The 23027-nt window shown below is 43.3% G+C and overlaps 1 protein-coding gene across 1 annotated transcript in view; it reads right to left on the minus strand.

The window, feature by feature from the left end:
* Nucleotides 1-2152: 2152 nt before the first annotated feature.
* The window catches only part of SVEP1 (sushi, von Willebrand factor type A, EGF and pentraxin domain containing 1), a 137005-nt gene continuing 116130 nt past the window's right edge, over nt 2153-23027 (minus strand). Inside the window, exons 45-50 of the mRNA XM_082497845.1 lie at nt 21907-22083; nt 20856-21026; nt 14641-14736; nt 11759-11854; nt 8823-8916; nt 2153-5450 (exon numbers count right to left, since the gene is read on the minus strand). Coding sequence (XP_082353971.1) covers nt 5420-5450; nt 8823-8916; nt 11759-11854; nt 14641-14736; nt 20856-21026; nt 21907-22083 — 665 coding nt within the window. The 3' untranslated portion in view covers nt 2153-5419. The remainder of the gene's footprint in view (nt 5451-8822; nt 8917-11758; nt 11855-14640; nt 14737-20855; nt 21027-21906; nt 22084-23027) is intronic.

The following is a 23027-nucleotide window of genomic DNA, read 5'->3' on the forward strand; positions in this document are numbered from 1 at the left end:
AGGTCTTTTTCAGCCATAACAATTCTATGATTCCATGGTGCAGGCCAGGATCATCACAGCACCAAGCTGTCCCTCCCCAGCAGACCCCTTTCTGGCCTTTGCCATGCATGCAGGCTCTGGGTGCAACCAGAACTGGTGCTGGTCTTGTCTGGCCGACGTTGTCATAGCCTCAAAGTTTCTGGAGATGAAAAGGGCACTCGAGTTTCCAGGATGATCTGCTCAGCAGCTGTTGCCTGCAAATGGCACTCTGAAGGAGGAAGATTTACATTCAGCAAAGAGACTAGACTGGGAAGGTTAAGGTTAGAGTTGGTCCACTGGGTAGCAATGAGCTGTGTGGATGGCATCTGCAGAAGGGCTACCATTAATAATGATGATAATCATGCTTAAATCTCATCTGTCTACTTTCATCTGCAGCACCTTGGTGGAGAAGGTAGGGCCCATCTGGCCTGTAAAATGGGAAGACTTGAAGTGACTTTCTTGTGGTGGCATAGCCTGTCACAGTCTAGGAGAAATCAGTTTTCTATCCACCAAGCCACGCACGGTCCTGCTTGTAGCATGAGGCGGTCATGCTGGTGCATCCACATCAGTGATGTCTGACAGGATGGACCAGCCTTCACCAAAGAACGATGTCAACCAGCTTGTGAAGAGCATCAGCTTTTACAGTGCTTCTAGGTCAGCTGGGGAAGGTGGCAAGCACGCAAACCTTGATATTGGCAGGCGCTAGCAACACCTCAGCTTAGAAAGCAAGGCTAATGGAAATGCAGCCCTGGTCCTGGGAGAGGAGCTCGTTGTAAATGGGACGGATGCATGAAGAAGTGCTTTGCTTCATGCGCATGAGTGGAAATAACCTTAGAGATAAAGATCAATAATGGTGCTGCATATTCCACCCCGCCTGCCTCTGGGTACTGCAATGCCTGTCTCGCACTGCTGGAAATACGTGGTCAGGGTATGTTCTCCTGGAAAAACATCTGCAATGCGGTTAGAGCAGCAGGTATCCTTCCCGCAGTGAGGATCCAAACTGCTCTAAGACAAGTCTGAGATGCACAAACTGTGCCCGCACTGAGATGCAAAAGAGATCACTGCTCAAACTGTCCTCAAGGTAAAAAGGTAACTCCGCGCAGTAACATTCACTGGCACACACTAACCCTTTCCAGTGACACCCTGAGACCAGAGCCAACACTCGTACCCTCCCTGAGCAGAGAGATATAGGTGTCAGCAGATGGTCTTCAATGTTTTAGCTTGTTCAGTTTTCATGGTAAAGAGGACAGGGCCAGGGAAAGAGCCCAATTCTTACCATGCTTCCTTTTAAATACGGCAGTGCTCTTTTTACGGCATGCACAAGTTCTGAGTCCATGTGCCAAGGCAGCCCAGCTGTCCCCACTCTGGATTATTACCAGTGTTTGGAGGATTGTAAATTTGAGATGTAAAGTTGCATCTTTTCCATCAGATGCACGTCGAATCTCAGGCCTTCATTAACAGCACTCTCTGCAACCTCACACCACCTTTTGGCCTGGTGTTTTAGGGGGAGGCTTTGTAACACTCACCGCTTTGAAACACTGACCACCTTTTGAACTTCAAAGTCTGCCTATATATCAAAACACTGAAAGGCTGACTAACATTACCTTCAAAAATGCCACACCCCAAATCTTTTGACTGCTTTGTCACATATGCTCCTTGTTTGGAGGAATGGTGTTCGAGCTACAAAGTTTTCTTTCTGCTACAGTACATTTTTTACTTTAACTGTCTTTGAATATGGGTGTCTCCAGAGCTTCAGAAATTCCAGTACTGGTGCAGAATAAAACAAGCAGTATCTCCATCTGGTGTAAGTAGCGAGTGAAGCAGGTTTTAATGCATCTTTTTATGCCAGTGGTAAATTTGGCCCTTATAGGTTTTAAAATATTCTTCAGCAGAAAGGATCTGAAAAATTAGGTGCTAACTGCATTTTTATCTGAGGATCAAATAAAGCATCCTTTTAAGGATCCTTTTAAGATTAAAGCAGATCCTTTTATTATTACGGGCAATTATTTTGTCTTTTCCCTTGAGTGGAGTTCCATTTCCGTAATACTCAGGCTTTGCCAGCAGGTCCTAAAGGGTAGGTTGATATTTTTGTTGCGAGGCATTAAGAAAAGATGCAATGTTGCCTCTATATGGGTACTAAACAGGGTGCAACTTTATTTACAGTGTAAAGTGCATCACACAGAAGTCGTTTAAAACACACAAAAAGCAGTGACATAAATGACAATACAGTACTGGGTAGGGAGGGGAAAGTGTTCCAGCAAGTATCAAAACATCATCAATAGCACTAATATAACAGCCTCTAGTTTCAGCTACTCTGTCCTACCACCACATCTCCTTATGAAACGTGTTGACAGGGTTGATCCCAGGATTCCATGTACTAGTCACTAGTGTGACGCCGGAGTGCTATAAGCCATCCTGCAGCCCTAAAGTCTTCAACAATACCTGTCAGCTCTAAGCCCTGTCCTCATCACTGCTGTTCTGCTTTGGAGAACACCAGGGCAGAGTCACAGCACACACCAGAGAAGCACACTGGAAAAGGGACCAAAACATGTGAGTGAGATATAATGATCTGCTTTTCTCACCCATGCACTCTTTCCCTTGAGAAGTCCTGTGTTGCTCACTGCAGCTTCCATTCATACGCTGTTAAGGCAGCAAGGAGGTCAAGGAACAAAGTGCCTACAAATGGTGGTGGATATGGTTTGAAATGAGGACATTATTTACTGAACACTAACTTCAGTCAAAGCTGTAAACATCGATGGCTGTGGAGCTGGGAGAGAGAAGATTGTTGCTACGTGCTACCAGAGTCCATTACAAAAAGAAGGTTGTGGGAGCTGAAACGACAACTTTTCAGCTGGTTGCAGCTCCCACTGGGAAGGAATCTACATTCACATTAATCTGATCCCCTAATGACTCCTATTCTTTATCTAGCTGTTTTTCTTTTAATTGGCTGAAAGCTTTTACTGGCTCACAACTTTGCTTGTTTCCTTCTTCCCCATTTCTGGTTTTGGGCTAACAGCCATCAGTTATGTGTCAGTATTTACTAGTGCCCTATTACTGTAACTGTGAGCTCATTTTGGTGTCATATCACTTTCCTGTGACCAAGTTCATGCATTCATAAAAGGAAGGTAAATCTATAAAGGAGGGAAGGGTGGGGCAGGGTGTTTACACTCTTAATCTGGAGGGTAATGAAGCAGGAATGCTACAGAAGGTAAAATTTATTTCTTCTTCTTTCCCAGTGCTGACTGCAAGTCACAATTTTTTATTTTATGCAAAGCACCAGTATAGGTTAGGGGCGGACCTGCTGGGAAGTAGCTCGGAGGAGAAGGATCTGGGGGTCCTAGTAGACAGTAAATTATCCATGGCCCAGCAATGTGCCCTTGTTGCCAAAAAGGCCAATGGAATCCTGGGCTGCATAGGGAAGAGTGTGGCCAGTAGGTCGAAGGAGGTCATTCTCCCCCTCTACTCTGCACTGGTGAGGCCACAACTGGAATACTGTGTCCAGTTTTGGGCTCCCCAGTTCAAGAGGGACAGGGAACTGCTGGAGCGAGTCCATTGAAGGGCAACTAAGATGATTAAGGGCTTGGAGCATCTGCCTTATGAGGAAAGGCTGCGAGAGCTGGGACTCTTTAGCCTGGAGAAGAGAAGGCTGAGGGGAGACCTTATTAATGCTTACAAGTATCTAAAGGGTGGGCTGAAGGAGGATGGAGACAGGCTCTTTTCAATGGTTCCCAGTGACAGGACGAGGGGCAATGGGCACAAGTTAGAACATAGGAAGTTCCGTTCAAATACACGAAAAAACGTCTTTACGGTTCTGGTGACAGAGCACTGGCACAGGCTGCCCAGGGAGGTTGTGGAGTCCCCTTCTCTGGAGATTTTCAAGACCCGCCTGGATGCAGTCCTGAGTAATGTGCTCTGGGCATTCCTGCTTTGGCAGGGGAGTTGGACTAGATGATTTCTAGAGGTCCCTTCCAACTCTGAAACTCCATGATTACATGATTATTACTGGGGAAAATGGAGCTTCTGATCAATAACTCTCAGGTTCTCACTCTAACATCTTCTTTCATAGATCAGACTTTTTGGTAACTGACAATAATTACCAAACATCTGACCTCAAAAAATGCATGTGATTTCCACCTTGTAATTCCACCACCCTGCTTAACCATAGGTAAATCTTAGCATCTCATTTCGTTAGAGCATGACTTAACGATGGCTCTCAGGTGTGTGTTATCCTCAGATGGAATCAGATCAACAGTGTGAGAAAGAGCAATCTGACAGCATGTGTGCTCTCAGTATTTCTCACTCAGCTGAGCACTTCTGCCGGTGTGTACTCAAGAGAGGCCTTTTCCAGTTCTCTGAGGATTTTGCGTAACATAAATACAACCTTTCTGTAAGCAAATAGCAAAGTTTCACCTGTAACCATAACTGGTGCCTTCTCTTTCCATCTTAGGGGCAGCCAAACTTTGGGACCCAAACCCCATGTATCAAAAGCACTCACCTGGCAGACAGCTGCTAGACGTGTATTTCATAATTTGCACAGGACAGGGATGTTGGTTACAGGCAGGTGGTTAAGTCCCATGGCAAGGGGGAAGCGCAAGGTTCAGTCGTCCTCCTGCTTCCCACTGCTGGATCCTGGATTTAGGTTTAGAGCTACACCTGAACTGCCTGTAAGCCAAAAAGCCTCAAAGGCTCTTGCTGGCTAGACTTGGTCCATCTTTCTCTGAATGACATGATGTTCTCTCACCTCTTTCACATTTTTGATTATTTCACCAATAAGTCTCAGGTAAAATTCACGCTGATGCCTTCCATTAAGTCACTCTCCAATTATGTTAATGTCACGTAATATACACTACAGAATCTTCTTCGTATGCCCACCAGAAATAAGGACTTTATCACACGTACTTCTAATTTAGATCAACACGAGTTCAGAAATAGGCCCAATGCAATGTTTAGCGGCTCAGTTAGCCTTGAGTAACTATTCTTTACTATTGAGTCGCTGGACAGCAGTATGCTTTGGCAGATGGTAAGCAGAATTGCCACATTCTATTTAATCACGGTTGGCAGTATAGTATGATTTAATTAGCTGACAGTATGTAAGAAATGGGAGGGACTTCACTGTACACAACCACTTCCTCAGTGGACAGTAGGAAGCTTTACATTTGTATGTGTATGTTTGTATGGTGTGTGTAGCAGCATATATTTGGTAATACTTTTGTAAATGAAAAATATGGAGGATTTCTTTAAAAATGGAAAGGTATAGTAAAAATGTATCACAAAATAAAATACAAAACAAGGGAGCTGGGGGGGAAGGGAAGCAATGGATTTGATTTACAATGCATTAGATTCCAAGTCCTGGTGCCTAGGCTGAAGAAAGATATCTGAATGTAGAACTGCTGCTCTGATGTTAAAAGGGATAGAATCCAGCCTTCCGTTTCCTGCATCAAAAAACCCAAACAAAATATAATCAGTGCTGTACTGAACATACCAAACAAGATCAACAGTAAGGCACAAGAGGATGCTGTCTGAAACAATACTCACTATTAGAGCGCCACAGCTCAAAATGGCATATTGAGAGGGGAAACAGGTGTGCATGGGGAATAGAGGTATCTGGCATTTAATGTAAGTCATGGCTCATCAGAGAGTGGTTTGGAGCTAATCTTGTCCTGCATGCCGACAAAACCTTTTGGCCCTTTCAGCTTCTCCATATAAACCACACCTAGTTAACCTGCAACAGCAAATCTTTCCTATTAGGGCATTTCATAGAATCATAGAATCATCAAATGGGTTAGGTTGGAAAGGACCTTGAAGATCATCGAGTTCCAACCCCCCTGCCATAGGCAAGGACACCTCTCACTAGACCAGGTTGCCCAAGGCCACGTCCAGCCTGGCCTTGAACACCTCCAGGGATGGGGCCTCAACAACCTCTCTGGGCAACCTGTTCCAGTGCCTTACCACCCTCAAAGTGAAAAACTTCTTCCTAATGTTTAATCTGAACCTGCCCTCTTCCAGTTTAAAGCCATTCCTCCTCGTCCTATTGCTACCTGCCCTAGTAAAAAGTCCTTCCCCAGCTCTCCTGTAGGCCCCCATTAGGTACTGGAAGGCCACAATAAGATCTCCCCAGAGCCTTCTCTTCTCCAGGCTGAACAGCCCTGACTCTCTCAGCCTGTCCTCATAGGAGAGGTGCTCCAGCCCTCAGATCATCCTCGTGGCTCTCCTCTCGACAAGCTCCAACAGGTCCATGTCCTTCTTATGTTGGGGACTCCAGAGCTGGATGCAGTACTCCAGGTGGGGTCTCACGAGAGTGGAGTAGAGGGGCAGAATGACCTCCTTTGACGTGCTGGCCACACTTCTGATGCAGCCCAGGATACGGTTGGCCTTCTGGGCTGCGATCGCACATTGCTGGCTCATGTTGAGCTTCTCGTCAATCAGCACCCCCAGGTCCTTCTCCTCAGGGCTGCTCTCCAGCCATTCCCCACCAAGCCTGTATTTGCGCTTGGGGTTTCCCCGACCCACATGCAGGACCTTGCCCTTGGCCTTGTTGAACTGGCCCACCTCTGCAGCCTGTCCAGGTCCCTCTGGATGGCATCCCTCTCTTCCAGTGTGTCTACCTCGCCAAACAGCTTGGTATCATCGGCAAACTTGCTGAGGGTGCGCTCAACCCCACTGTCCATGTCACCAACAAAGATGTTGAACAGTACAGGCCCCAGTACTGACCCCTGAGGAATGCCACTCATCACTGGTCTCCACATGGACACGACCGCAACTCTTTGAATGCGACTGTCCAGCCAGTTCCTTATCCACTGAGTGGTCCATTTGTCGAATCCACGTCTCTTCAATTTAGAGACCAGCATACCGTGTGGGACAGTGTCAAACACTTTGCACAAATCCAAGTAGATGACATCAGTTGGTCTTCCTTTGTCCACTGCCGCTGTAACCCCTTTGTAGAAGGCCACCAAATTTGTCAGGCATGACTTGCCCTTGGTGAAGCCATGCTGGCTGTCACCAATCACCTCCTTGTTTTCTATGTGCCTCAGCAGAGTTTCCAGGAGGATCTGCTCCATGATCTTGCCAGGCACAGAGGTGAGACTGACTGGCCTGTAGTTCTCTGGGTGTTCCTTGTTTCCCTTTTTGAAAATAGGGGTTATGTTTCCCCTTTTCCAGTCAGCAGGAACCTCGCCAGACCGCCACAACTTCTCAAATATGATGGCTAGTGGCTTAGCGACCTCATCTGCCAGTTCCCTCAGGATGTATCTCATCAGGTCCCACGGACTTGTGCACCTTCAGATTCCTCACGTGGTCTCACACTTGATCTTCACCTACAGTAGCCAATTCTCCATTTTCCCCTTCCTCGCCTTTGCATTCTGTGTCATGGGCAGTGCGGCTGCAGTCCTTGCCCGTGAAGACTGAGGCAAAAAAGTCATTGAATACCTCAGCTCTGTCTCTGTCCCAGGTAACCAGTTCTTATGTTTCCTTCCGGAGAGAGGCCACAGTTTCCCTAGTCTTTCTTTTCTTGCTGACACTTACTCCTGTTCTGCCTGTATTGTTTTTGTGCCCTCAGCACAGCATCATACCCTGTAAAGAGCCACCAGTGGCTGAGGGCAGAGATTAACAAAATACAGAACAGATCTTGGTCCTTGTTTCTGTCCCCTCTCCTCCACCCCCCAGATCTGTGTGGAAAACTTCCTCTCAAACAGCTCTTGAAGGGATGAGCTGCTAGACCGCAAGTCTGTAGGGTTAATGATCCACGCTCTCAGACTTTACAATGCTGCACAGAGCTGTGGACTTGGACAAAGTTAAAAAAGAAAAACAACAAATGAAGAAGAGTCCAGTTTGGCAATAGCCTGAAACTTTGCTTTGCCTCAGAGATAAATACTGTAATTTTTGGCTGCTAAATCCACTGGATTTGGGCTTCTCTGCTTCATGCCCTAAATGGAAACACTATCAGACTTTAGATGTGTAGCTTTCAGTCTAAAACTGGATACTGTTTGTCGGCAGTACATTTAAGTTGCTTCACTGAAGGCATCTATAATCACAGTTGACAAGTGAAAACTGTTCATTTTGGACAATGCAATTTCTCAAACAAGCATCTTTTCTGTAGTTTTAAGATAGACAGTATAGCTATCCTGAAAGAAAAATAGAAAAAATGTACAGTGTCACAGGCTTTGTCTGTATCCTGGAAAAACGTATTAATATTCAACTGTTATTTATTTAGCTCTCCAGGATAATGCCAATGTGTTCAGTAGGAGCCCGTGTGAGTTACGGTATAAATATTTTTGCTAGCATGTGTTTCATGGCCCTTATTAATATTTCATACAGAGAACTCATGCTGTGTGTTTTGGTATTATATCTGATTCCTGGCCACAACAATATCATTACCGTTCCACCTGCCTTCCCTCTTCAGGGTTGTAAACAGCTCTTTGTGGCAGCATGAAATAAAACAGCTTTCCAAAGAAAAACTAGGTCCTGTTCAGACCGACCTTGAAGTCAAACACCCAAACTTCACAAGTTAACTTTCAAAAACAAAGCCATACTTAAGACTTGTAAATGCTGCCTCACATGGTGATGGGGCTCACTGATTTGAAAACCTGGCCTGCTCTTGGCCCCATTAGACATGAAACAGCAAAACAAAACACAAGCACTGGTAAAACTCTAAAAGACAGCACATGTGAACCAGAAGCAAGTCTTGGGGTTCTTGATACAGGGACGGTACTGCCAGGTTCTTTGAACTGCGACTTGAGTAAGAGGCACTGATTTCGGTTCAGTAGGGCGCGATTCAGCCTAGCTATGGGACAGCGAGCAACACTTACCTAGAGCAGTCGTGTCCAGTCCATGATGAGGGACAATAGCACCGATTTGGTCGTATGCACTTCCCACCATTTAAGCAAGGCAACTGGCAAACAGCTGCATATAGACACATACAGAGTTGCATTAATGAGCACACCCACAACAAGCTGATTAAGGAACAGGGCACTGAAAATCCAGCCTGCATTACTCTGTTAAAAATGGACTACTCCCAAAACTACAACATTAAATATCAGCTGTGAGTCTGTTGTAAAAGATGGTTTGCTCTGGAAAGGGCAGCCTTAAAAGCACATCTCTGCTGAATGTGATTTGACACTCCCTGCTACTTTTGCTATCTGCTGCAGTATATGAGCTGCATGAAACAGCCAGTGTATTATTTTATGTTGCCTTAAAAATTCTGTCCTTTTTGCCTCAAGTTGAGGCAAAAAAAGAAATTAAGTGGAAGTAGGAGGAGGAACTAGAAGAGAAGAGCCAGAAGATCATCAGGAGAATAGGCCTTTTTTCTAGGAAGAAAATGTGGGTGTTTATTTGAAAGGAACGTGATAGCTAAACAGTAGCTGGGACAGGCAGACACCAGATGTGGTAAAAAAGCAGCATAAACAGAGAAAGTTAAAGTCAGAAAGCCATTTACAGATCAACAGCAGGCAAGGAGTAAGACTTCACACAATGGCAACCTGTATGGAGACAAAGAAAGGAAGCAGACAATAACAGTAAGTTCCTGAAAGACACTGGATACCCACAGGAGGTGTGACTAGCTGGTACAGGGCATATGAATTAGAGAACTAACACTAGCCAGCCTGATAGGGTTGTGCTGGACCAACTGTGAAACGGCTGCATCTGCTTTTGGGTTACAGCCTAACCCAAGGATAGCAAGTAGCTAAACAAAAGTCAAAGCTTCAAGTCTTCTTATCAATTTTGAGACCAGAAGATAAAGCACCAAACAATTTACAAAACAGAGTTAGAAACTCTCTTAACGAGGTCCTTCAAATGCAGACATTTATATCACAGGAAAGCTAAAAGACATGAGGTCTTTTAAGCAGACAATGCCATATCTAGAGCACAAACCTAAAGATACCAGTGAGTACAAATGCTGGGTAATATTTTTGCAAGGAATATGCATCAGGAAACACTGATTAAAATGGAATGACAGGAAATGGAAATGAGTAATCACAGGAATACGAAAGGAGATGGAAATACACTACTATGATTCCTCTGGGCCAAACACGAACAAACAATGTCAGGAGGCTATACAGGTGGACCATCCCTGTGCAATTAAGTGCACCAAGTTTGTCATGTTGAAAATGACAAATGGTTCTGGAACGAAGTATGGGAATGAAACATCTTTAGCTCTCACTTTATGCACATAATTATTCCTGTGAGACCAGCAGTTAATCTAAATATTTCTCATTTCACTTTGGTCTGTCATGGCACAAGGTCAAGACGAGTAAATAAAATGAGAAGTGGTATAATAATTTCATATGCAGTGGTTACAAGCTTTTATGAATGGGCTTTGACACAGATGCAGTTGCTCACTGGATTTTTTTTTTTTTTCTACTGAAAAACAAGTTAGCCTGAACAGATTTGAATTGTTGGCCCAAAAGTGAAAAAGGCAACTATCCTCCTCAACCACCAATGCTGTTATAGTGGTAAAGCTTGTGAAATATGACAGGAAATGATGCATTATGTACTAGGCAAGTGTCCCTTCAAAAGACAGTAGTTCTGAGTTAAAATGTTCACTCTGGAATTTCAGTTTGCTGAAGGATGGTTGGGTTTGCAGTGTATCACAGAGCTTATCCTCCAGACTCACTATTCTCATCAGCTGAAAATATAATATGAATATTCATTAACAAAAGCACAACTTCCTCCCTCAGTTCACCCAATCAGCCACTCCAAAGTCTTGCAGTAAGGTGAAAACAGTCTTTCATGTTAAGGCCCTGTTAACAATCAGTTAAGGTGCACCTGGACAACAAAAATACAGTGAACAAGCTGTAAAATAATTTTTAAAAATAGTTAGCATTCATTAGTGATTGAGATTTAATAACGATTGAAAGACGTTTCAACGATCACTCAATTGCTGTGAGTTCTACTGGCTATTTCCACAGGGACAAGCCTTTCAAAAACTGACATTTGTTTAGCCTTGATGTAGAACCATATATCCTAAACTTGGGTTCAAATATTATCCCTAATTGCAAATCAGCCTCATCTGACACAAGCTGACTTGCCAGGACACAGGCCTGGAGCCTAGAATCACTCCCCTCACTACACCTCACTATTCTGGTGTGCTACATGCCCTTCAGCCTCAGTTAGGTGCATGTAAGAGATCTAGTAAAATGCAGCACACATTAAGTCGGTTCAGATAACTTAGATGATACTTAGTGTAAGGTATCCATGTACCATGTACATGGGTACCTTACATGGGTACCACGTACCCATTAAACTCAACTATTCTTAAGCAAATCCTTGCTTTGCTCTGCCCTCTTGCCTAGCTCAGCATTCAGGCAGTAAGTGGGAATCCCGAAAACCAGACAGCTATGTGGTGAAAAACCTCTGTAGTACCTGCAGCTTGTTTGTGTGTTTAATGGTGACCTGCATGTGCTGAAGATGAAAATGAAATTCTGACTCTTCTTGGAATGGACAGTCTAGTTTTATTCTCCTCTTTGGAAATCCTCTCTCCCCTGCAGTGCTTTTTGCAGAGAGCCCTCTTGTGAATGCTATCTGTCCTTTCTTGGAGCAAACTTTTCTGAGGATTTAAAAGACTCACCAGGGACTACTCTGAAAATAGTCTGCAGCTGGCGACAGCAAATCCTCCAGGAGTATTATTGCAGGCTTGGGTTTTCCTGTGAAAAGCTCAATAGTTCTACAGAGTCCTTAGTGAACTGTGCTAGGTTTCGACAGTAGAGTCACAAAAAGTAGAGAAAAATAGAGGTGAAAGGAGTTTTACCTATGTGGCAGCGCGATCCAGTCCATCCAGGGGGGCAGTCACACTGGTAAGGGGCAACACAGCGACCTCCATTAAGACATGGCAGAATGCATATTGCTAAGGAGAGGAGAAGAGAACCAGTGAAAAGAATTATCTCCCATGAAAGCAAAGAATAAAGTGTGCAAGAAAAGAACTTATGTTTAATTAGAAAGTCTACTTCCCCTTGAAATGTTTGCATGCAGTATCAGCAGAGTAGGATCCAACCACAAGGCATGAGCAGCAAATGATGACAAACAAACGGATAGACTGGAGCAATTGCTAGAGTCCTTCAGGTGCCTGTAGACTCAGTGCTCACTGGAAATGAGCAGGGCTGTTTGCCTGTTTCTCACGTGTAATATCCATAGACATTGCCCACTTCTGTGACAGTGGCTGACAAAATCAGTTCATGCTTTAATTACAAACAACTGGATTGTTTGTGGGTCCCACAATGCAATATCCGAACCAAGTTAATCTATGCACTGCCCATAGAAAAGCACTTGGTCTGGGCCAGTGACAACATGCTGAGACAGGTGACACCACAAGCTCCCCATGGAAAGACAGCTTTGATACAAGACATTTTGGGTGCAAGAGGTTGACTATGCCTGGAAGCTTTGGGGAAGAAAAAGCAGATACCAAGCAGCTGATGGCCTCAGAACTGAGCACCAATCAAGCTATACTGCTCCTGTGAGCAGATCTGCAAAATTCCCCAATATGCATACTGTTCATGACTTAAGTACCTTCACAAAACTACCATCTCTACTACCCTAACAGAATGAAGTAATGTGTGAACATGCTCTAATAAAAGCAAGAGTTGAGCTGGGTCTCAAATTTGGACCCTCGAGTGGCACTTCCAATGAAGTTTTATACTGGGACGGTGGATGGGGTTTGCAGAGTACTGATGCAGAGGTTCTCCCTCTTCTGCTGCACAGCAGAGGTCAAGATGAGCAGCTGCAGTCAGTCTGGATACGGAAAGAACAGTGAACTTCCACGGAGCTCATGGGACTAACCCATATCACCAAGAATTACTTGTCTATATCATTAAACTAGTAGTACTCTGCATGCTTTTTAGAGTAGTCAGGCCTGTCTCAGGACGATGAATCTGTCTTGTTATCTGTGAAATGTATTGTGAACTACAAGGTGACTGAATTCTGTCAGAGCTCTGTGGCCTCACTTATGGCCTGATACTGACAGATCAGTGCTCAATGCTAGCACTCAAAAATCCCTTTGACTTCCAGAACAGGCGCTCAACTCCAAAGACTAAACCTATATTTTCTATTCACTGTTGCACCTTGCTTGACAAGAAATGCTGCAAAACCAAGGTGGCATTAACCAATTATGGGAATCCTTTTCCTCTCTCCTCACTACCTATGCCAAAGTAAAGAGAAAAAAAAAAGAGAGCTAGTGCTTGTATTTGCATGAAGTGTGATGTGGCTAGTCAGCTGCCTGTTCATTTTCCTCATACGAGAAAACAGGGTCTGAACTTCAATGACAGATCAAAACGACTGGGGACATAAAATTTGTACTCTGGTCGTGAAGAATGCACTAAATATTGTTACTAATGGTAAAGTAAGGAAATCAACTGTGGCATACCAAACACAATTCTGACAGATGCAGGCTCAGCCCTCTTCTGCTGAAACTGTGAAACGCATAGGGCTGAGTTTGTGTGTCTGGCTATGGTGGTACTGACAGACACAAAGAGGGACAGCAAAACAGGGGCTGTGTGAATGCACAACATAGCTGCAATTTCTGTAAAAGCAGAAGGACAAAACTTGCTGAACTACTTCTCCTCATTCTGCATTGTGCCATGTGGAACTGACACTGCCACAGAGAAGACCTGAAAGCTGCAGAGGTAGATTCAGAGGACCATTTTAAGATGTGATACATCTACCTAGCAAAATGCGTGAACCACATTCCTTTCCATGAACTACAAGAGGAGGTGCCACATCTTTTTGTAGGTCTCCATGTATACTCAGAGCCAGGAACAGTGACAGTGACACCACCTCAGCTGCAGGTGTTTTTGGACATACTAAAGCTTCAAGTCAGGGCCATACTGAGTACTAAATACAGTAAGGGTACTTTTCTTTTCTATCCATGTAGACCTGTGCCTAACTATGTGTACAGTAATAAAGCTTTTCATGCAGCAGCTATGCCAGCATGAAAGGGTTAGCCCTCCTAAATTCCTTGTGCTAAGACTATCATGAAGAAAATGGGGAACATGGCACAAACTGGCACCCTCAGTGTCACCCAGGGAATCTCTGACAGACCCAAGAGTCAGATTTGGCTCTTTTCAACCAGAACAGATCCAGTTCTCTAACTATTCAGAGATCAAGGACACAAAAAGCCAACCCAGAATTTTATGGGGTACAGATACACAGGTCAGGAGGGACAGCACTGAAAAGGTGACACAGTTGTATTATTTGAACTTGAATTGATCAGGTTCATAATCACAGACTGATAAAAAAGGAAGCCAAGAAACAAATGCAGCCACCAGCAGAACACTCACATCTCTTCTGTTCTAACCCCTGTTCTTTCACCCAAACTATCATGGGTTGCTATTAGAAACAGACTTTGGAGAACTGAAGCAGGCTGTTCTTCAACCATAGTGAAAGAGCACCCACAAACAAAATCACATCAATTAAATAAGTGCTTGTTTTGGTTTGGAGATGTGAGGGGATGGTCATTTGTCTAGAAACAAGCAATCAGTTGGTCCTTTCTGTTCTCTCTAATTTGTCAAGAACAGAAAAGTAATTATTTTTATGGTTTCAGCTCTTGTGCCTTTAATTTTCCCACCTGGTTCACTGCAGTAAATTCACTTGTTTTACCTACAACATCCTTAAAATTACACTTAGGGATGATATACATACGCTCTTCACAGAGACGACCCATCCAGCCATCCGGACATGAGCAGGCATTTGGTCGCTCACAGATGCCACCATTCTGACACGGGAACCGACAGACAGCTGAAAACAATACAATTTCATGACAAACTCAAGACAGCTAATTAGAAGCTTAGTTATTCAGCATCTTGCACAGATCTTCGCAGTTGTAAAGTTTAGAGCAGAACAAACAAATATGGTGAGGCTCAGAAACATAATGACTTTGATTTCAAGGGCTCCACCATTTCCTGGCTCTGTGTGTCTGACTAGGTACTGTGAGCAAGAGCATAGGAACTGTTAAGACAATCAATCATGTCTGTGCCTGAGAAGATCGTGAAACAGATCCTCCTTGAAGCTATGCTAAGGCACATGGAGGACAGGAAGGTGATTTGAGACAGCCAGCATGGCTTCATCAAGGGCAAGTCCTGCGTGACCAACCTAGTGACCTTCTATGATGGAGTGACTACATCAGTGCACAACGGAAGAACTATGTATGTCATCTATCTGAAATTCTCTAAGACCTTTGACATGGTCCCCCACAACATCCTTCTCTCTAAATTGGAGAGACATGGATTTGATGGGTGGACTGTTCGATGGATGAGGAATTAGTTGGATGGTCACATCCAATGGTTCAAAGTCCAGATGGAGATCAGTGACAAGTGGTGTCCCTCAGGGGTCCATACTGGGACCAGTACTGTTCAATACTTTCATTGGTGACATAGTGGGATCAAGTGCACCCTCAGCAAGTTTGCAGACACCATTAAGCTGAGTAGTGTGATTGACACACCTGAGGGAAGGCATGCCATCCAGAGGGACCTGGACAGGCTTGAGAAGTAGGCCAGTGTGACACTCATGAGGTTCAACAAGGTGCAGGGTCCTGCACCTGGGCTGAGGCAACCCCCACTATCAATACAGGCTGGGGGACGAAGGGATTGAGAACAGCCCTGAGGAGAAGGACTTGAGGGTACTGATGGATGAAAAGCTGGATGTGAGGAGCAATGTGTGCTTGCAGCCTAGAAAGCCAATGGTATCCTGGGTTGCATCAGAAGCGTGACCCACAGGTCGAGGGAGCTTATTCTGCCCCTCTACTCCCTCTTTTGAGACTCCACCTGGAGTAATGCATCCAGCTCTGGAGCCCTCAGCATAGGAAAAATATGGACCTGTTGGAGCAGGTCCAGAGGAGGGCCACAAAAATGATCAGAGGGCTGGAGGACCTCTCCTATGATGACAGGCTGAGAGAGTTGGCATTGTTCAGCCTGGAGAAGAGAAGGCTCCGGGAAGGACTTTATTGTGGCTTTTCAGTACTTAAAGGGGTCTACAGGAAAGACTGGGACAAACTTTTGGCAGGGCCTGTTGCGTAAGGACAAGGGCTAAACTAAAAGAGAGTAGATTCAGACTACCTATAAGGAAGAAACTTTACAGCGAGGGTGGTGAAACACTGGAACAGGTTGCCCAGAGAGTTGATAGATATGCCATCCCTGAAAACATTCAAAGTCAGGTTGGACGTGGCTCTGAGCAACCTGATCTAGTTGAAGATGTCCCTGCTCATTGTGGGGGCGGTTGGACTGGATGACCTTTAAAGGTCCCTTCCAACCCAAACTATTCTATCAAAAATTGTCCATGGCAAGAATGAAGTTTTTAGCATAGTTGGGTAAGTTATTTGGACAATGTTTCAAGGCTGATGCTATGCTTTATGTGCTTTTCCCCACTCACTTTTGTAAAACAAAACAAAAAAGCTCCACCCCAAACAAAAACTGCTATCCTTTTTTTTTTTTTCTCTTCTAAATTAACTCACTTAGTATTCTGGTGCTCCTTGGCTTCCACACCTGTTAATAGGCACCTGAGCCTAAAAGTGAGAAATTTGAAGTGGACTCTATCAAGCTAGCCCAATATGTTGCCTGGACTGGACAGGCTTTGGATTTCATCATTGTTTCTATGACATTGCACCATATCTTGGCTAATACATCCAGGGAAACCCGGACTACTTCAGAAAATTCGGTGACAAGCTAAGTACAAACATGTCAGACTTAAAGATCATTGGAGGAAGTACAATCCTTGTCATGTTGGTGTACAGACTATACATAGAAGATCAAAAATTGTGGCTTTGAGACGATACTACAGAACAAATAAGTAATCAGACTAACTTCTAATTAGTGGTAGTTATGAACAGAGAGCAACCTCAGCAAACTCAGTGTGACCTGCTAATTGCATCCTATCTTTAATTACTTACTAGGTGAGCAAAATATAAGTTTAGGCTTTGAGTGTTTCAGATCTTGTTCAATGCTAGTATTAAAACACAGTGGTTTAGCACACTGAAACACTGTTCAACCTGAGCTCCACATTGGAAAGAATGCAAATCTTCCCCTGATAGAACCTAACTTGAGTCATTCTTGCACCTAAGCCATGCCAAGCCGCAAGCTACAGCTTGGATTCTGTTGAAATAAAGCCAAAGCTTTTGCCATTTTATTTTTCAATCTCAAGAGCCTTCCCATCGAATGTCAGCTGATGAGAATGGGAAGAGACCTTAGGCCCTGGCAGGTTCACAGAAGCTGCAATATTTTAACAGGTATTTTGAACAACTTTTCTTGTAAAAATATCTATGAGTATGCAGATAGCTTGTCTCTGGGTGTTGACTAAAGCAGAATAGTGTGTCAACCAGACTTCCTTTGTGCAATGAAAAATTATGAAAATTAAATCAAAAACCATTTAAAGCTTCGTGTGATTCACACCACTTGAACAATATCCCATGAACGTATAATGGGATGGGATGGGTTAAATTCAAAGCTCATGAAATATGGTCTCTGAAACGTATTTTCTCTCTCTGTGTCCATGGAGAAGATGCAGATATTTCATGAGATACAGAAATTGCTTTGGATGGCAACCCCATCCTGCTCAGCGATCCAGGATCTCAGGCAGAGATAGGCTTTTCATGGATTTCTCCCCAGGCCCTGGTTGTGAAACTGAATGAATAAGACAGTATCATCCCTAAGTGTTCACTTGTTATACACCAATTTAGGCAGGCAGAGACTCTGTCTGTAGCTGTGGGGATTATTCTTCACTCGACAGACAAGATTAGAGAAAGGCTTGGGGCAGGAAGTTCGGCTGGGATCCAATTCTCTTTTTTAGCTATTGTAAAAGCAAGCAGGGAAAATGCAGTCCTGATGTGCTGGGGAGAGAATGGCAACTATTAACTGTGACTTCAGTTAGTGGTAGCAGATCTCACATCTTAATCAATCTTAATCTTTGAGATCCCCTTGTAAATCCATGCCTGAGAGTTATCTCCACAGGACACAAAAGCATACACTGCTGCAAGACAAACATAGTTAAGAAGAGGAAAAAATTTCTGATATCTGTCCTCAGCTTTGCCAAAAAGCTTTCCTGTGGTTGCAAGTGAACAATTTCCTCCACGCCTCAGCTGCCATCGCATAATGCTTTTGTTTGCTGACAGAGTATGAACATTTGGTTGGCAGCTCCACACTGACCACTCCCAGTCAGCAAGAAGTGGGCAGAGGGCAAATAGATGACACAGATTTTAGAGCATTTCAGACAGAAAACATTGGAATCAGACAAACTGTGTGCATCTGTGTAGCCTGCTGAGTCCTACAGGTGTTTATGACTGGCAGATCCAGGCTAATACTTTTCACCCCTGAAACTCAGATCAGAATCTGGCTGGCAACCTCTAACCATCAGTGTTTCAGGCAAGTGCAGCTGTGGTGAGAGCTCTCCCAGAGAAGCTAATGAAGTCTGCTTTTTAATTATAATATTTACGTTAACTAACCTGTTCAACCAGGCAAGAACATTTCAAGCAGGGTTAGGACATATTAATAACCAACTTACAGAGCCAAACCCAAGAAATACAGCATGAATCATTACAAAGAGTGCTTTCATGTCGCTTCTGATGTAGACCACAAAGGTTTGGGTCCTGTAGGCCTTTTGTTAGGCAAATCCCTCAAATTAATTATAAAGCAGCTTTGAAAGATTATTTTGACGTGTGCCATGAAAATACAGGTCAGTCCTCTCAGAAACATCTTTCGTCCTTTTTAGTTCCCGTTTTAGGTGAAAAGAGGGAGGGATATTGCTATTCCTCTCCCTTAATACACCAAAAGACAGGTTATTCTGCTTTGTTTTCCTGCACTACACCCTGATCATCTGTCCATCACATCACCTCATCTTTTGAAATAATTTTCCCTAATACTTATTCCTCTGAACAGTCTCAGTAGACTCCATGGTGTTGCAAACAGGACACATGTTTGACAGTGCTTTGCAGGTCAGCCCTTCCAGGTCGCTAGTAATCAGTGGCAAGAAAAAACTGCAGCCTGGGGCCTAAAGTAGGGGTTTGTGTAACTAATAAATAAAAAATAAAGCTAGCAATATTAAAGGGGCAGCTAAGTGTTATAATCTGAAGGGATAATATGCAAATAATTTTGCTAATGAATTCTAGCTTAGGTAGAGTAGCTCCTATGTAGAGATCCCTTGAATTCTGTAGCCATTACATTTTAGAAAAAAAACGATGAGATACTTGGCAAACTTTTCAGAATGGGCTTGGTTCTTTGGGAGTGTAAATTTCTAACAGGACTTTTGGATGCCTTTTGACATCTGAAGTAACTCAGGTGCTTTCATTGTAGATATTCTCTACTTCGCTACTTGACAGGTGATTCTTCATGGCAATGGCAAGCTGTGGTCACATAACCAGGAAAAACCTGTTTTTCAGGAGCAGCTTCTCTATTCCTGAAACATTCAGGAGTTATAAGCCCACTTCTTTGGCTCTGGGTCTCTTCAAAATGACCTACTGATCTGTGATTTTTAGGCAAGGCAATTATAACTACCAGATACAGAATTTTAATAGAGTGCCTGCTTTCACAGAGTATGGCAACTCAGCTTGTCTAGGTCTTAACATTCATAATATTTTGCTGTCAAAATTCGTATAAAAAAACTGATGAGCAGACCCTGATTAGTAGGTCTTAGCACAGCATAGAATCCTCTATCTCCAAAGGGCTTCTGACCTAAACAGAAAATTGCCAACGAAGGAGGACGTATTGTTGCTTCTATTTTTGACAGAGGGAGCTGAGACTTGCAGGAGGAGAGGCAGACCTGACAACTCTGGTGATGGTTCTGATGTTCCCAGATGAGTGTTCTGAAACCTTTCCTCTTCTGTGGGAGTTCTTGAGCCTAGGGAATGAGGCTGCTTGTTACTGGCCACTGATGTGCCCTTCAAGGTTTTTGCTTTTAATAATCACATTTCTAAAAAAAATACCTAAGGCTCAGTTTGTAGTATGGTTGCTGTTACACCATCTGAGGTAAGACTTCAGGGTGCAGCTAACTCATTGCTCTACAGCTACCCAGCAGCAGAAGGCTTGTCAAACTTCTGATGTGGAAATGGCAAATGGTCTCTTACATCAAAGCCCTGTGACCTTGGGACACTTTTGCTATGCCATATCCTTGGTTTTAAGTTAGTGCTTGAAGATGTTTATATCTGTTTTTAACTATTTAATCATCTCTTCTGTGTTTTGTGTTTGTTTCCTCCATTTTCTGTTCAAAACTTTTTATTTATTTGAATATTGTGTGTAGAATAATCCATTCCGTAATTTAAACAAATGATTTTTTTAGCTCAACAAAGCAAAAAGTGACATTTTCCTGCTGGTATGCCAAGGGTGGAAAGGCTAGACTTTGGTATTTTGTTAGAAATATGAATTTTCTGCAGTACTTAAGTGTGTATTATTTAGTGAGCTATATCAGCCTATCCTAAAGGATTTTATTGCAAAACAATTTTCAGGAGCTGCCAAGCTCTAAATACAGTGAGAGATTAAGCACACATTGGTCTTTTACTTTTGTTTTCTGCAGTGCTTGATCTTTGACCATAAAAAACTGACTGGCAGTGTTTATCTGAAATGGCTCAACATGTCAGACAGGTCACTAATTCTGTCACTTTCTCAAAAAAGATGTGAGGAGAGAGGGTCTTAGGTGTGGGATACAACGTTGTAGCAAAGAAAGCTGTAAGATTAGGAAGGTATAACGAGAAAAGTTGTGGAAGCTCTCCCTTTCACTTAGAAATAAAACAATACATTGCAATTTAAATGTTCTGGGTGAAACCATGACTGCACTGAAGCGAGCAAAAATTTCACTTCCATTTTTATTGCAGCTAGGATGACACCTCTGCTCTTATGGCAAGGTAAGATATGCTTCTGTACATAAAAAAGACTTACCTTTGCAGGTAGGTGGTGTTGTCCATGTTCCATTTTCTAAACAAATACTCCGCAGAGGCCCCTCCAGCATGTACCCACTGTAGCATGAATAGGTGATCATGTCTCCGTACTGATAGAAGCTACCACGAATCAGAGCATTGTCTGTGTGAGCTGGGGGGCCACAAGATATCTCTAAACAAAAGAAATCCAGAGGGTGGTAAGCCGCAATGCCTACATGATACACTTTCTAACCCTTGACACAACACTTTGCAGAAAGGACTGGGAGGTGCCAGAGATACACTTCTGATGGGAAATCAGTAAGAAGGACTTCTTCGTGGTGCAGACACTCACAGGGAGAACCTGTATGTACACCCAGTGAGCAGGAAGATGGCCAGGAACAGCAGTTTTAGGTAATGCAACAATGGCTATATCCACCATATAGACCAGAAACTTTCAGACAGTCCCAGGATATACCCCAGGATATAAATGAGACTGGGTTTGTAGCGTGAGGTGATGTCCTTGTCTGAACTAAGCAATATTGCTTGCAAGAAGCCAAGAAGCTTTCAGATATGCATGCAAAAGAACACTATGCTTTCTGTTAGTGTTAATAAATACAGTAAAAGGCAGCACCTCTCCCTACAACCCTCATCTCATCACCCATAATCTCAGAGGATCATTCTCATGATATTTAGGGTATCCAAAAAACAATCCCAGCTCCAGTGCTTTGCAAAAGGTAAATTGAGAAGAAAATTACAGTAGGGCCTAGTAGATAGTAGGATGAATGCTCTTGGAGCATCAACCTACATAGACATATTCTGGATCCTTTTAAAGAAACAAATCTGCTAGAAAGAAGAAATAGCTTTCTGTACAGCTTCTTAGATTGCCTTTTTGTGCCTTAATCTCTCAGACTGACACACCTCTCCAAATGGCAATACAGACAAAAGCTCTCTTCTTCCAGAATAACTGCATCTAGGTGGAGAGCTGTGCTGACATGCTCCTGTGTGATACAGTTATGGTTACAAGCCCTCTGGAAAGTACCAAGCCCCTGCAAAACTGTGCCTTATGTACTTACTTTCACACTTAGCTGTTGCTGGAGTCCAGGTCTCATCAGGGTTACAGGTGATCACAGACTGCCCTTTCAGTTGGTAGCCTTCCCTGCACCTGATGGATACGTTCTGACCAACATAAAAATCCACCTCGGACAGAAGGGCATTTTCTGGGATTATGAAAGGCACAGGACAAGGGTTTGCTGTTCAGAGAAAGGGTGTGAGGAAAAAGGAGAAGGGAGGAAACAGGAATGGAAGGAAGAGAATACTTTAGAACAGTTTCTGCAAATACCAAAATCAAATAATATGAAAAGCAATAGAAATGGATGCATCACACAAGTCCAATTTGTAATTTGATGTAAAGTTATGAGATATGTGTCATAAAATAATAATAAAAGGTTTAATTGTCTGCTGTCACATGTCTTGCTACCATACTCTACTGATAACAGCAGAAGATATACTAAGGATTTAAGTGGGGAAGATCCTACTTGTTACTATCAAACCGTTGTCTCTTGTCCTTCCTCTTTACCACAACCTCACTATAAAAAAGAGCCAGATTTATCCTACTTCTTTTTCTGAGGGACTGGAACAATAAAAAGCAGCAAAAATCCAGGTGTTTGAGTAGAGACTTACAATAATATTCATTAGAGTTTAGAATTTCTCTGATAATTTTATTTATTTATGATTGTAAACTTGCTGAGCTGTTTTTGCATGGTCTACTGATCTCATCATGAATGTGGAAAAGGATGGACTCTATATACAGTAGAGATCAATGTCATTTTCCTGAAACTAAAAACCTATGAGTCCTTGTAATACAAAAATTAAATGTCTCAGTTAACCACTCTAAGACTACAGTAGATCTTAAAATTAGTTACAGACACATACAGCAACAAGGAAGTCTACTCTGTGTGTGTGCACAGCACACATGTGCGTAAGGTGCTATTTCACAGAATTGCAGAATAATTCATACAGCCATTAAATCCAGCCTCCTTCTCAAAGCAGGGTGAACTATAGGTCAGAGGTTGCTCTGGGACTTAACCAGCTGAAATCTGAGTATCTCCAAGGATGGAGATTTCATGTCCTCTCTGGGTCCCTGTTCCTGTGTTAGACTGCTACGATGGTGAAAAGTTTCTTCAAATACTTAATT

The sequence above is a fragment of the Vanellus vanellus genome (genome assembly GCF_965231255.1).
Source record: "Vanellus vanellus genome assembly, chromosome: Z".
NCBI classification, from domain to species: domain Eukaryota; kingdom Metazoa; phylum Chordata; class Aves; order Charadriiformes; family Charadriidae; genus Vanellus; species Vanellus vanellus.